The sequence below is a fragment of the Desmodus rotundus genome, chromosome 9 (assembly GCF_022682495.2).
Source record: "Desmodus rotundus isolate HL8 chromosome 9, HLdesRot8A.1, whole genome shotgun sequence".
In the NCBI taxonomy this organism is placed as follows: domain Eukaryota; kingdom Metazoa; phylum Chordata; class Mammalia; order Chiroptera; family Phyllostomidae; genus Desmodus; species Desmodus rotundus.
This window is the reverse complement of record NC_071395.1, coordinates 103,398,371-103,412,663: the sequence shown is the minus strand read 5'-3', so window position 1 is coordinate 103,412,663 and position 14,293 is coordinate 103,398,371. Positions and strand designations below refer to the sequence as shown.

The 14,293-nt window shown below is 56.7% G+C and overlaps 1 protein-coding gene across 13 annotated transcripts in view; it reads left to right on the top strand.

Moving 5' to 3' along the window:
* SRCIN1 (SRC kinase signaling inhibitor 1) overlaps nt 1-12,088 on the top strand; it is a 69,079-nt gene extending 56,991 nt beyond the window's left edge. For 6 of the 13 annotated variants that reach the window (XM_053911291.1, XM_053911293.1, XM_053911292.1 and 3 more), the window contains 3 exons: nt 79-663; nt 1,557-1,703; nt 8,469-12,088. In XM_053911291.1, the coding sequence (XP_053767266.1) occupies nt 79-663; nt 1,557-1,703; nt 8,469-8,603 (867 nt within the window). In that variant the 3' untranslated portion in view covers nt 8,604-12,088. Of the gene's footprint in view, nt 1-78; nt 664-1,556; nt 1,704-8,468 lie in introns of those variants that run through there. The other 7 variants (XM_053911294.2, XM_071219374.1, XM_053911297.2 and 4 more) reach the window with 5 other exon arrangements.
* Nucleotides 12,089-14,293: the final 2,205 nt, after the last annotated feature.

Here is a 14,293-nt window from a genome sequence, read left to right as displayed (position 1 = left end):
ACTGTCTAATCCCCACCCCAGCTCAGGTGGTTTGGTTTGCAGGGGTCATGCTCTCCCTCATCTTTCTTCTCCCCGCAGGATGCCCCGGGCCCCAGGGCCTTCTGCGTCCCCCAGATCATCTTGACGGAGTGTGCCCCCAACTCTCCGTCCCCACCAGAGGCCGGGCTCGAAGAACCCAGTCCCAGAATGACCCCCACCCCGAGACCTCGGACCCTGGTTGGCAGTGGGAGGGACTGGGATGGCCCACAGGCCCCGCCAGGGGTAGTGGCTGAGGCTTCCAGGCCCAGGAGCAGTTTGATGCCTGAAAAGGAAGGGACGCCTCTGAAGAGTCTGGGGACAAGGGGCTACAGCCCAGAAGAGGGAAGGGTCAGGGTCGCCTGTTCTCGGGGACCAGCCCCACACACGACTCAGGAGCCTTCCACTGCTAAGACCCACCCAGAGGAGACCCCCAAGGACTCTGGACACGATGCCCAGCCTTGCAGTGGGAACTATAAGGGCCAGCCTGCTGTTGGCCCGGGCTGCGCAGTGACAGGTGCCACCACCCAGCGGATGGACAGCCTAGAAGAGTCGCTTCGAGAGCTGGAAGCCACCCTGAGCCAGATGGACATGGCCCCCTCCGAGGGGCCCCCTGGCAGCCCCCCACCCCCGCCCCCCAGTCCCAAGGTGGCTGCCTCCTCTCCTGTCCTCCCCTCCTGCCTTCATGCTCCAGTCTCTCCATCTTCAGAGCAGGAGGGAGTTGGGGGCTGCAGAGGCACCGACACCCCCTCTTCCCGCCGGCCTTCTCTCACCCTCCTGGGAGCCTGGCACCCAGTGGGCTTCACAGGCAGAGCCCTAGGAGGCTGGGAAGCTGGCCTCCCTAGGGATCAGCCTGCCCAGCCCTGGCAGGGACCAGGACTTCTCCCCTGCTCTGTATCTGTAAACTGACGAATAAAATTCTCTCCCCCTTTCCCACCCCAATGCTCCCCTCTCCTCCCCTCTCCTGTCTGACTCTTTCTGTCTCTGTGTTTTCTGTCTGCACCTCTGGATCCCCAGAGCCCTTCTGGGCAGGCTGGTGCCTGGGGTGGTTCAAGGGGGCCAGACCTGTCCATCTCCAGGGAGACTTTACCCACATCCTCCCATCGGGCCTGGGGCTGCCGATCCTGCTCCGTCTGCCATTGTAAAGAGCCTCCCTCCAATCTCACGCATGCTCTCCTGGGCTCAGGATGCGGCCCCTTGCTGGGAGTGGGGGTGGTACTAGGGACCTTTACTTCAGAAGTGGCTCCCCCTGGGGGTCACCAGTTGCCTCCGGGCTATTTAAGGAACTCACCCAAGAGTTCTCACTTGGGAGCACAGTGGTTAGGGACCTAGCTGGGTCCCTGTTACCTCTCCTTCAGGGAGACCTTAAACCTGGCCTCAGAGAGTGGGCCTGAGTCCTGGCCTGGGGCGTGGAGCCAGGAGCAGGCCTCCAGGGCCCACTGAAGAGGTCCCAGCCCAGAGACAGCCCCCCACCCACCACCCAGTGCCTAGGGCTCCTGTGTGATTTCCCTCCAACTGCAACCCTGTTCCTCTTCCTGCAGAGTGGCGGTGGCAGTGTGCCACCCATGAAGGTGGTGACTCCAGGGGCCTCTAGGCTGAAGGCAGCCCAGGGCCAGCCAGGCAGCCCTGACAAAGGCAAGCACGGCAAGCAGAGGGCCGAGTACATGAGGATCCAGGCCCAGCAGCAGGTAAGGTGGGCCCCAGGGGAACGGGACCTTGGCCGCATCCAGCCCTCGCCCCCAACCCTGCACTAGTGCCATTGTGCCCGCTGTTCAGGGAGACCCTCCCTGCCGGGGCTGCCGCACCAGCCCCTTGAGCAGTCTCCCACCTCCTCTCCCTAAGCCCGGTGCTCCCTCAACCAGGTCCCTCCCCGTCACAAGGCCCCTCCCCAGCTGCTCCTGCAGGAGAGGGAATGAGTAGACTCCGTTCCCACCAGCCCCAATAACTGGGTCCCTTCCAAGGCCTGGCCTGCCCTGGGGGTGGGAGGGGGATTTATATGCCTCTTCATCTTTTGCCACTCCTGTCCTCTCCACTGCTTCCTTCTCTCCACTCTCAGTCCCGCCTGCTCTTTGGGGCTCCGCTGTCCTTTCAGCTCCTCTCTTAGCTCCTAGGCTGTCTTGCAGCTGAGGGGGAAACCAACTTGCAGCTGCTTTTCAGGCTCGTGTTGGGTTTCTGTGTGTTCCCGCTGACATTCCATGGGGGCGGGTGAGAAGAGAGAGACTTTGACCCCCAGATGGGGAAGGAGCAGCAGGAGCGCTTCACCCCCTTTCAGATTTAAGTAGCAGGCTCGGGGGACGAAGTTGACCGCCTCACCGTGGATGTTTCTGCCCTGCGGTCCGCGTGTGGCTGGGTCAGAGGTGCAGGGTGGCCCCTGGGCCTAGATGCTGTGTGACCTTTAGTGCACTTGTTTGGTTCGGCGAATATTCCTCAGCAGCTCCTGTATGTCCGGCCCCCATTCTGGGCGCTGGGGTGGGGGTCAGGGCTGTGAAATGTCCAGGTGCTGTACCATGAAGAAGGTTCCAGACTCAGAGGCGGGAGGTTAGAAATGAGTGAGTCCAGCCGCCTCCTTTGCAGCCGAGGGGACAGCTCAGGGAAGGAAAGGGACTTCCCAGGGCGTGGAGCAAAGTGGATCAGGGCCAGGACTGGGGCGCAGGGATCCCAAAGGCTTCCCATGGCCGGGGACAGCCCTGGGCACGCAGATCCTGCCCCCTCCTGGTCCCCTGGAGAATCAAGCGGAGGTGGGCCATCCACTCCGTCCAACCCCTGACCAGCCTCTCCTCACCAGCTTCCCACTGGCCCACTGTCTTCCTCGTGGGTCTCCCAATACTCCTGCAGATTTCTTCCCTAGCTCTTTCTCCTGCCACCACCCTGGATGAGCTCCACTCGTCCTGTCCAGGCTGGTCCTTCCTTTGTGTCCAGAACAGCAGCTGATGTTCATGGTGTGTTCACTTGTGCCAGACACGTTATCTCATTCCACACCCGCCACTCCGAGGGAGGTCTTTATCATCCCCATTTGGTAGACGGGGAAACTGAGGCTTTATGTGAGATCACACAGCTGGCAGGTCCTGGGGGCGGGATTCAAATCCAGACTGACCCCCCGCCCCCAAACGCATCTGCTGCATCCCCTTCATCAGACCCTCCCCCGATGTCATTGCGATCCACCATCTCTGGCCCTGACTCTCGGCTTCCCCAGCACAGGGCTCTGGGCACATCTCCCTCTCTCCTGCCCACCAGTCACCTCCGTCGCCGCCACGCCCTCTCCTCCATTCACTCCTCAGCCCGTTCTGCCTCCCCTGCAGCCTCCCCACTGGGCTCTGCTAGGTCTCCAGTGGCCTCCAGCTGTATCTCCCACCTCTCTGCGGCAGGAGCAGCATACTCCCCTCCCCAACCCCCCGCAGCACACACACGGGGCTGGGTCGACCCACCATTCCTTGATCCTTGATATCCACTCCTCCTTTGTCAGTGCTCACCCCTCCCTCCTGACCAGCCCCCTGTCTGGGCGGTTGTCCTCGGTCTGCCTCTTCACCTCATGCCAGCTTCCTCTTCGGCCTCCTTTCTCCTCACACCACATGCACCTCTCCTTGGGCACCAGGGGCCATCTGTCCCTGCCCAGGTCTCTGTTCTGAGCTCAGGCCTGCCAGTTGCTTTCCCCTCAGGAAATGTCACCTACTTGCAGGTGTCCACCCACGCTTGGGCATCTCCAGGGGCCCCTCCTCCCTCCCCTCATCTGCTGCGTAGACATCATGGTTCTCTCCTTACCCTTCCGCTGCGGGTCTCGCTATGGCTTTCACGTTCACTTTCCTAGGGCCTGTCTTTAAAAAAGCATCTTCTTTGTAATAAACAATACATATTCCGTGTGGAAATTTTTTATAGAGGCAGGGAAAGGATTCTCATGCCCGCTACCTAAATGCAGGCTCTCCCTGTGGCTTCTGTCTCCTTCAGGCTATTTCCCAGCCCTGTGGGGTGGGAGGGGTGTTTGTAAAATGCAGGTGTGGTGACAGCGCTCCCCCAGCTTGGAAGCTGTGCCCACGGGCCCTGTCGGGTAAGGAGATAGAAAGTCCTCCCCCGCTTCCCCGGGACACTTCATGGCAGCCGGGCTCCCTCCGCCCCCACCCCCTCAACTCTCTCGGCCACCCTGGGTCACCTGGCCTTCTGTCCTCTGGGCCAGGACACTGCCCCATGCTCAGTCAGTTTGTGACCTTGGTCCAAGTCCTCTGCCCTCTGCACACTCCTTCCTCATCTGTATCACGGGGACAAAAACCCGACAGCAGGTTCTGAGGTCACAGAACGCTGGGTGTGGGAGAGAACTTTGAAAGCCACCAAGTACCCTCCAAAGGGAAGGAGTCACCACTGTCCTTGGTCACACTGTACGTTTGTCTGAGGCTGGGCAGAGGTCACGTAGTTCTAACACTTGGGGCTCCAAGCTGTCCTTGACAGTGATGGGGGAGGGAAATAGAAGTGCCAGGACCAGAGACACAGAAACTGGGGGCCAAGGACGGGAGTTCCGAGATGGTGCAACGGTGCCTGGTACTACAGGCCTGATTGGGACCCGAGGGTGGCGTGGCCGCCGGGAGATCTGTCGGTGAGCCCCTCCTGGGTCTCCTCGGGTGGCTCAAATGGAGGGACCGTGATGAAGGGCCCACCCAGAGAGTCAGGGGAAACCACAGGGATGCTGAGGCGCCCAGGGACTAGTGAAAGCAGGAAACTGGGCTTCCCTGGGGAGAGGGGGGCAGGGAGGCACAGAGTTTAGGGAGCCCAGTGAGATCTGGGCAGTGGTAGCTATGGTTACGGAGGGCGGGGCTACTGCCAGCAACTTGACACCAAGGAGGGAGGTGGTAGGGAAGAAACTTCACCCCGCCCTCTGTCCACTCTGCCATAATCCCATTCATTGGCCAAACCCAACCAGAAGCTAGTCAGCAAAGGCATGGGGGTGGGGTGGGGGGTCAGCTGGCCGAGGCACAGAGCAGGGCAGGACTTGGATGAGGGGGCAGGTTGGAGAGGCAGATAGAAAATAATCAGTACGCATTCCATGTACCAAGTTTACATGTTTTACTTAATCCTCATAACAACTTTGCATTTTAAAATATGTGTGCTTAACCTGATTTGTCGGTGCTAATCCCCCAGCACCTACAGCAGTGCCTGGCCCCCTTGGGCACTCAGTAAACAGTTATTGGGCAGGTGAATGAATAGATGAAGGGATTTGCCACGGGTCAGGCCCGAACCAGATGGAAACAGACAAAGCAGACCTGATGGGTCACAGCGATGCAACAATGAGTAATAACCGCTCCCGTTCATCGCGTCCTGGGCACAGGCACTGGCCTCATACTCTGTGCTGCATCGTCTCATGTGACGCCGATGCTGTAGGGACTGTTTTCCCTGCCTTGCTGGTGAGGACAGGAAGGCTCCAGAGGGACCCTGCTTCGGGTCACTCGGTGAGGAAGTGGCAGAGCTGGGACTTCAGCCATAGACTTATCAGGACCCACCCACCGAGGGCTGGGAGAAGCCCTGTCTCTCCTGACAGTCCAGTGCCCGGTTCAGGCAGATGGCAAGGAAGAAGGGCTCATGGGCCAGGGGCAGGTGGCCCTGGGAACGGCCCTGGGGGAGGCACCGGCAGGGTCTGCTGCATCTGGACGGTTACACCTGCATGGAAATCTGTGTGTCGTAGAAGGAGGGACAGGTCAGCATGCTGAGGGCGTAGAGGGAGTGTTAACCTCTGACCCACAGGAAGAGGAAGGATGCTGGGCTCAGTCCTCTGGGCCCCAGCTAACGGTTCCAGGCTCCCAGGGCTGAAAGCTGAACGTTTGCGAGGATTCTGCCCCGCCCCAGCGGTGACGGAGCTCTGCTTCTCCGGACAGGGTTAGGAGCAACAGGAGAGGACTGGCTGGTGAAATGCCAGTGGCAGGAACCTTCAGAGCCAGCAGCTGTGTCACCCGAGAGTTCTGAGCAACACAGGGCAGGGTCACAGGCACAGGCGGATACGGGGCTCCCCCAGCTTCAGGAAAGTGTATTTTGGCCATTGCTGCGGCCAGGCAGGCTCCTGGGAGGGAAGATGGCCTGAGAGAATTTTACCAAACAGATGCTCACGGAGCAACCGTAAGAGGTCCCCGTGAAGAAGAAGGCACTGGGGGGAGGGGCATCTATGGGGACTCTGCCCAGCGCTGATGTTTGCAGGCCTTGCACTGGCCGTGGCAGGAGGGGGGCATCGCCTGGGTGAGGGCTCCTCACCTGAGCGAATGCAGGAGTCAGGTGGAGGCCCAAGTGGGGGGGGGGGCAGGTGTTTTAAAGACCAAAGCTCGAAATAGACGGAGGCTTTTATCAAGTGCTCACGGGAAGGGACAGAAAAAACTTTTAACTAGAGATGGGCTGAGAACAAAGAGGACAGCCGGGAGGGAATCAAACAGCTGGGATGTGAGATGTGAGGGGACACGGGGAGGACCGAGCCTCTCCCACCTGGCTTTGGGAGAAAGAACCTTAAACAGGAAAGGGTGGGTGGGGAGGGGCAGGACAGGAGCTTACCGTAAGCAACAGGGAGTAAGAGAGCTTTTGGTTGCCTTTAAATGCGTTTTCTCAGGGCCTAGGTTCTGGGACCGATGAGCGGGACCATGCCTGGCACACAGCCCTGGAGCCCTTTTGAGTAAGGAGCGCGTGGCTGCAGTGGAGAGGAGAGGGGTAGAAGACCCACGGGGAACTTGCCTTGATTTTCCTAACGGGGGCACTGTACCCAGGCTGCAGCGTGGTGAGCAAACCCCAGGCCAGTCTCTGTGCACGTGGGGAAGAAGGAATGCTCACCAGCAGCAAGGGCAGGCTCACGGTCAGCGGTCAGGCTGCTGGGGCCACGGTCTGGCTTTGCCCCTGCAAAGCATCTGATGGAGCAGACCCAGCAGCTGGCGGATCGTGTAGGTCGTGGGAACCCAGCTGACGCGGCCCAGACCTAACTGCAGGAGGCCTCTGGCGATGGGCCACAGTATTCTCTTTCCAGTCCTCTTCCTTTCTGTCTTTTTTTTTTTTTTTAAGGTTTTTATTTATTTACTTTTAGAGAGAGGAGAAAGTGAGAGAGGAAGAGAGGGAGAGAAACATCAATGTGTGGTTGCCTCTCATGCGCCCCCTACTGGGGACCTGGCCCCACAACCCAGGCATGTGCCCCGGGGAATCGAACCAGCCACCCTTTGCTTTGCAGGTCGGCGCTCAATCCACTGAGCTACACCACACCAGCCAGGGTTTTGTTTTGTTTTGTTTCATTTTTTAATCCTCACCTAATAGTATGTTCACCGACTTTTAGAGAGAGACATACAGAGAGGCAGACATTGCTGTGAGAGAGAAACATCGATCGGTTGCCTCCCCTGTGCACCCTGACGGGGAATCAAACACACAACTTTTTGGTGTATGGGATGGTGCTCCAACCAACTGAGCCACCTGGCCAGGGCCCTTTCTGTCTTTTTTTTTTTTTTTAAATCAATATGGTTCAGTTATCGCACTAGTAGCTAAGTAAGGCCAGGAGGGACAGGGAGAAAAGCTGTCTGTGCAGCCCTAACCCAGCGGGTCTCAACGTTGAGCGCGCAGCAGGACCACCGGGATGCCTGCCTGACAGTCAGGCTCCTGAGCCCACACCAGAGGCGGATTCTGGAGCAGGCCCGGGAATCTGCATCCGTGACCTGTCAATCCCTCGGGGTGAGGCAGATGGCTCTGGAACGATACAGGCCTGCAGGGAGGGAGTCACTGGAGGCGGGAAGGGACTGGACTGTTTCTGGCTCTCAGAGCTGCCTGGTGCACGCGAGGCTTGTCACCTGGGAGTGAGCTCCCTTACTCATGAGGCCCAGCTGGAAGCTGAAGAAACGGTGACACAGGACACAGCTGGGAGGGAGGCTCGATGCAGTGCCTCTTCCTCCAGGGTGGGGGTGGGGAGGTTCTGCAGAGAGGGGCTCCCCAGGGAAGACAAGCTCACTCCTCAGCAGCAAGACCTTCTGCTTAGAGTCGGCCTCCTGCTGAGTGAGGTGGGAAGGGACCCTGCCAGGGCTGCTGGCCACTGGGGACTAAGGGTCTACCTACTCCCTCCCTGCTCAGAAGGCATGGGCTTCTGTGGCGGCTAATGTTTCGTTTCTTCCTTCCTCTCCTGTCCTCTCCCCCATGCCCCATCTCCCTGTCTGCTGGCCCTGGCGCGTCTCCCTTGTGCTTCTCTGGCCTCTCTCCCACCTTCTCTCTTTCCTGTCAGTAACCTCGGACCCACATTCCCACCCTGGTTCCCAGGCCCTTTGGTCCAACTCTCTGCCCCTGCTGTGGTCCCCTCCCCTGTCTCAAGGGGGCCACTCTCTTCAGATGCCCCTCTGGTTTCTTCCTGTTGCAGTTAATCTTCTCTTGGATATGTGCAGGTTTTTCATTTTTTAAAGCTGCAGCTGGGGGCCAGCATGCAGGCCCTTCCTTCCTCTCTCTGACCCCAGACCGCTGTTTTCTTCCAGGCCACTAAACCATCTAGAGAGACGAGTGGGTCGAGTGAGACCTCAAGCCCAGTCTCAGAAAAGCCCTCGGCCTCCAGAACCTCTATCCCTGTATTGACTTCGTTTGGGGCGAGGAATTCTTCCATCTCCTTCTAGAAGCCCCCTCACACCTGCATCCCAGCCGGACCCCTCCCTGACTCCTGCCATGTATCTCCCAACGCTTCCCTTCACCTCCACCCCATCCCCACCCCATTCCCCAGACCTTCCAAAGGGTTGCCAAGGTGTGGCCCTTCTCACCTCTCTCTACTCATTCCCTGTTGGTGTTTTTTTTTTTTTTTAACGATTCACTTTTAATCATCTTTCTCTTTTTTTAAAAAAAAGCAAAACAGTGAAACTGAGAACCAAAACACACCACCTTTCTTTGATTTCCTGTTCCAAAATGGCCCACTTCTTATCATCTTCCCTCCCTTTTCTCTTTCTCCACTCTTCTGTCCAAGTCCATGCTGAAGTCCCTGTACCCTCCCCCTCCTTTCCCACCTCCCCTCCCCCCAACTTCCCAAGAGCACTCCAAATGAACTCTGAGCCACGGAGACTTGGAGCAGCGAGATGCCCCTGCCCCTTCCTCGGAGACCTTCCTGGAGGAAAACCTGGACATTGGGCCCACCCCACTGTCGGACTGGAAAACAGGACACAGGCAGACTCTGGCCCCGGAGGCGCCCCGCCTGTGCTGCAAGCTCGGGACCTCACGCCAGAGGCGGCTGCTGCTTTGCTGCCTCCCACCCATGCCCTGGTGGGCCTGGAGTTAAGATTTGTGGGCTGGAAAGGGGCCTTAGAGGTTGAAGGGCCTCGGGGGTCTGTGAGCCCATTGAGTCTGTGTCTTGGAGGGGAGACGGCTTCCTTGGGACCCCCTTCCTGTGATGAGGGGCCACCGGCCTGCGCCGAGGTGGGGAAGGGGCCCTTTTGGACCACTGGCTGTGGACAGCCTGACCCTGGGGACACTGCCTTGGGAGAGGGTAGCCTAGAGGAGGGGTATTTGATACTTTTCATTTCCTAATTTAGCACTTTAAATGACATTAACTTATTTAATGGGGGTGGGGCGGGTGAGAATGAAGGGCCTGGGTAATTAAATTTTGAGGCCTGGAGGGCGGGAACGGTCTAGTTGTAAGGGAAATGGGGGCATACAGAGGAGGTTGATGGGGGGCAGTGAGGACGGCTCTGACCCCAGGGGCAGGGTGACTTGACCTTCAACCATCCTCTTTTGAGATATGAGGGTTTTCAGGGAAGGGGTAAGACACAGTTTTTAATGGGGAGCTGGTGATCTCTGGGGAGATCCTTGAGGGTCCCTGAGGCCTGACTGGTCAGCCAACGCCCCCCACCTGGGACACCCGCCTTGTGGGAGCTGTGCACAGCGCGGCTAGTGGCCAGGTCCTGAGATGGGGGGGAGAAACCGATTTTGGTTCTCAGCCCTGGCCCCCCAGAGGGCAGAGGGGCCAGCAGAGAGGTTCTGTGGGTGGGGAAGGAGGAAGGTGGTGGGATCCCCAGGGAGCAGGGTTCCTATTTGGAGCACAAAGTGGGGTAAGCACAGGGGAGGGGGGCTGGGATTAATCTCCCGTAGTAAGCACAGAAAGAAGGAGCCACGGAAGGGGCAGCACCTCCTAGACCCCGGGGGAAGGTCTTCTCTTTGGGGGGACCCTGGGGGAGCTGTTGAGGGTTGGGGGAGGGAGGGAAAATTGGGTTGTGTTTCTTCATTTCTCTCTTTTTTTTGTTTTGTTTTTGTTGGTTCATCCTTGTTTTCTAGCTTTGAATCATTTTTGTACAAAGGCAAGTAAGCCTTTTTGAAAAAGAACAAAAGAAGAGGAAAAAAAATCCCTCCTGAAAAAAAATACCCTGGAAAACAGAAAAAAAAAAAGGACCTCATAAATGATGCAATTACTTCTAATTGCAGGCAACTCTTTACATTTAAGTGAAGTGTCTTAACATTTTATATTGTTTTAAAAATATATTTACATATTATATATATAATATACGTAATATAAATATATATAAATATTTAAAAAAAAAAAAAAAAAGAAAACCACTCTCTCCCTGGCCGCTGTTTTGGCGGGGGAGGGGGGCTGGAGGATGGGCACATCGGCCTGGCTTCTGTGGTCCAGTGACAAGGTCTGGTTTGATTTGGCTGTACAGAGACCCTCTGACTTGGGAGGGGAGGGGGGAGTGGTGCCCCCTCCTCCCTCCACTCCATTACTCTCTGCTTGCTCCTGTCACTTGCTCCCGCCCTCAGCCCTGTGACCTGAGTGTGTGTCCCACCGTCACTGTCTTGAGTTGAATGTCCCTTTGTGGGGGGAGAGGAAAGTGGGGGGAGTGTCCATCCACGAGGGGGCAGATGGAGGGAACCCTGGGCCCACCCCACCTGCTCACATGGAGCCCAGTGGGATTTGCAGAACTTTTTTTACTTTGGTTCCTGCACATTACGGGTTGAGAGGCATTTGTGTGGAATTGTGTGCAGCCTGTGTATGTGTGTGCACTGGCACGAGTCTGCTTACCCACGTGCGGGGAGAAGCATGTGTGTGCATGGGTGTGACCTCCCGCACTCGTGCTCAGGGAGGTGTGCGCACGTCAGTGCATATAACCTGTTTGGGCATCAGTGCGTGCCCTCCTGCACATTGATGGAGAAGAGCTTTGCGTGTGAGAACGCATGGAATGTGTGTATGCGGTCATGTGTAGCTGCGAGAGACTTGTGGGGGGGGCCATATATGTGTGGACGTAGAGGTGCATGTGACCTGCGCATGAGTGTGCAAATGCGTGTAGACCCAGGTGTGTGGAAGTGCCTCTGGGTGTGTTCCATCATCCCTGCACCACCCGCTCTGGCCGCCCTCCCAAGCCCCCACCCCCACGGCCCTCTCAAAGCCCACAGCACGTCAATGCCTCCCCAGCTGCATGCGCCTCGCTGCTCTGCCCATCAGTGTGTGCTTGACCAAGAGAAAACTGAATCGTCTGGGGGGACCCTTGTACCTGGTCCTCCCAGCCCCCGCCCACTGTGCTGTGTAACTCGCATGGGGCTTTCTCTCCTGCCCCTTCCACAATATGCTATTTTCCCAGGAGCCTTAGGCTCTGAGAGGGGTCCCAGGCAGGGCCCCCCCGGGCGAGCCCTGGCTCCACACCCCGCCCGGTCCACCCCGTAGGGCCCCGTGTTGGTGTACAGTGATGGCTTCTGTGGATATTCCGTGACCTCTGTCAGTGTACTTTGACAATTTCTAAATGGAAAAGGGTTGCTGTGTTTTCTCTGTCTCTTTTTTAATGTCCTTTTTCTTCTCCCCACTTCCATGCTCTCTTTCCTTTTCGGTTTTTCTAGCCGAGTGTTTGGGGCTTAAATAAAACTTGTTTCTTTTTCCTCTCCTGGATCTCTTTCCTATAGGCTGCTGTCTCATTATTTCTCAGCTTCACCTTGGAAGGTGCTGGGATGGATGGGGCAGAGGATGGGGGTCCTCGGTAGCCAATTGCCCTGCAGCTTAGCAGGCAAGACTCAGGGCCGGAGGGGCAGAAACCCCCATGGGGCCGCTGCTGTCCCCAAGGGCCCTGCAAACCAACATCATCAGGATGCTGGAGAGGAACATCACTAACTTGTGAGTGCCAGCTCTTGTGGTGACTCATCACCGTCAGTGAGGTCGTTACTGCCATTGCTTAACACCTGCGAGTGACAAAGCCCAAGACCGTGGGTGTGTGGCTCGGAGTCCTACAACTAGCACGATGCAGTCAGGATTGGAGGCCAGCTCTGCCTGGCCCAAAACCCAGTGCTTTCCCCCGAAAACCAAGTAGGGTCTGATTACTTCCAGGAGTCCCCAGGGTTGGGCCTCAGCCCCCCACCCTTTGGGTGGGGGGGCCCTTTGGGGTGTCTGTCCATCCTTTCAGGAGCAGCAGCTTTCAAGCCTTTTTTTTTTTTTTTAACTGTAGCTCATGGTAAAAAATAAATTTTTCATCTCAACAATGTCGACATGTGCACACAAACACCCATATATTTAGTGAAACAACACTGTTACAACGCACTCTGGTTTCGATCTTAAATTCTAAACACGTGAGTCACAACCCACTAAACTGACTTGATGAGCTTCCAAGGGGTCAAAACCCACAGGTTGGAACGTTTTGTCTGCAGGTGTAGTTCCAGCCCCGATCACGTTGCATTTCTGCTTTCTCCTCCTCCAAGGCCTCCTGGCTCCACTTACCCCATGGCCTCCTCTGAAACCGAAAGACCCTTGAGAGGAGATTTATCCTTGGTTCTGATTGGGTGGGGATCTGGGCCCTGACCCTGTAGCCGGCAAGCTGCCGGAACCCTTCCAGGTCACCACATCAGAGTCGAGCCTGCCCCACCACTGAGTGGGCCGGATGTCCTGATGGGGCTCTTTAGGTTTTCCTGGAATTCTGAAGGCTGTGTCATTGTTCCAGCATGTTCTCATGGTTCTTGAGGCTGCCCTCCTAGGCATTCTCCTGCTTGGCTGAGGCCTGAGGTATTATTGGGTTTCCTCTACCTTCACCCCAAACACCAGCCCTTCTGCCCTGGGAGGCGATGACAGTCACCTGAGTCTGCCACAGGAAAGGAGGCCTACAGCGACTACTGCAGTGAGTAATGGAGAGCGTCTCCGAGAGGGTGACCAGGCCCTGGAGCCACGTTGGAATGGAGACCTTAAGAATAAGTGTCTACGTAGAAGCTGGTGGCTGGGCGTCCCAAGCTGAGGGGCCCTCAGTGAGAAGTAATCTGTGGCCTCTAGAAAATGAATGAAACCCAAGGAGAGCAATGGGGGGAAAGGGCACATGCCCTGAGCTCAGACTGGTGGGCGGAAGCCCTGTCATGGCGGGGTCTTGATATAGTAAGAAAGGTGGGTTTCGTGGAGCTGTGGGAAGCATTTGGAAGGCTTTGAGTAAGAGAATGACATGCTCTGATACTATTTCAGAAGTTACCCCTGGACACTGTGGAGAAGAGATGGGCCGGGGTGAGGCGTGAACGCAGACCCAGCATTGGAGGGCAGGTCCCCTGGTGGCCGCCCAACTCAAAGCTAACAAAAGAGCTTTGTTGACACTTGCAACACTCGTCACTACCACGCACTGAGTGAGCGTTTGGTCCTCACCACACGGTTGTAGGTGTGATTACCACACGGTTGTAGGTGTGATTACCTTTGTTTTACTGGTGGGGAAGGCGGAGTGAGCAGTCAGGGTCTGACCGGCCCCAGGCTGGCCTCGGAGTTGGACCCTGAAGGATAGGAGGAAAGGGACCCCTGGGGAGGCCCTCGTCCTCTGTCCCTGTGCGGCGCTGTCTGCACATCTTGCCACGATGCGCTGTAAGCCTGTCGACACGGTCTTGTAATTATTGCTTTATGCAGTTGTCTTTTAAAGACAAAAAAAGGAATTACAAATAAAAACGCTTACACTGTCTTTCACACTCCTATGCAGTGCTTCTTACTGGTGTTCTTTCTTTGTGTGGATTCAAGTTACCACCTCGTGTACTTTCATTTCAGCTTGTCGACTCTCTTTCGTATTTCTTAAAGGGCAGGTCTACCAACAGCAGATTCTCTGTTTTTCTTTACTGGAGACATGTTCATCTCTCCTTTCTTTTTGAAGGAGAGTGGAAGGAGAGCACAGGGTTTTGATTCATTCTCTCATCCAAAGCCGAGTACGGCCTACAGAAGGTGGCCCCTTGGGCACATGTGTCTCTTCTCCAGGCTTAGATTGATCCCGCCTCCACCACTTAGTGACTGGGTGACCCTGGACCAGTAATGCCACCTCTCTGTGCCTTAGTCTCCTCACCTGTAAAATGGAGATGACAATGGTGTGGAGCTCAAGAGTGATGGAAGGTT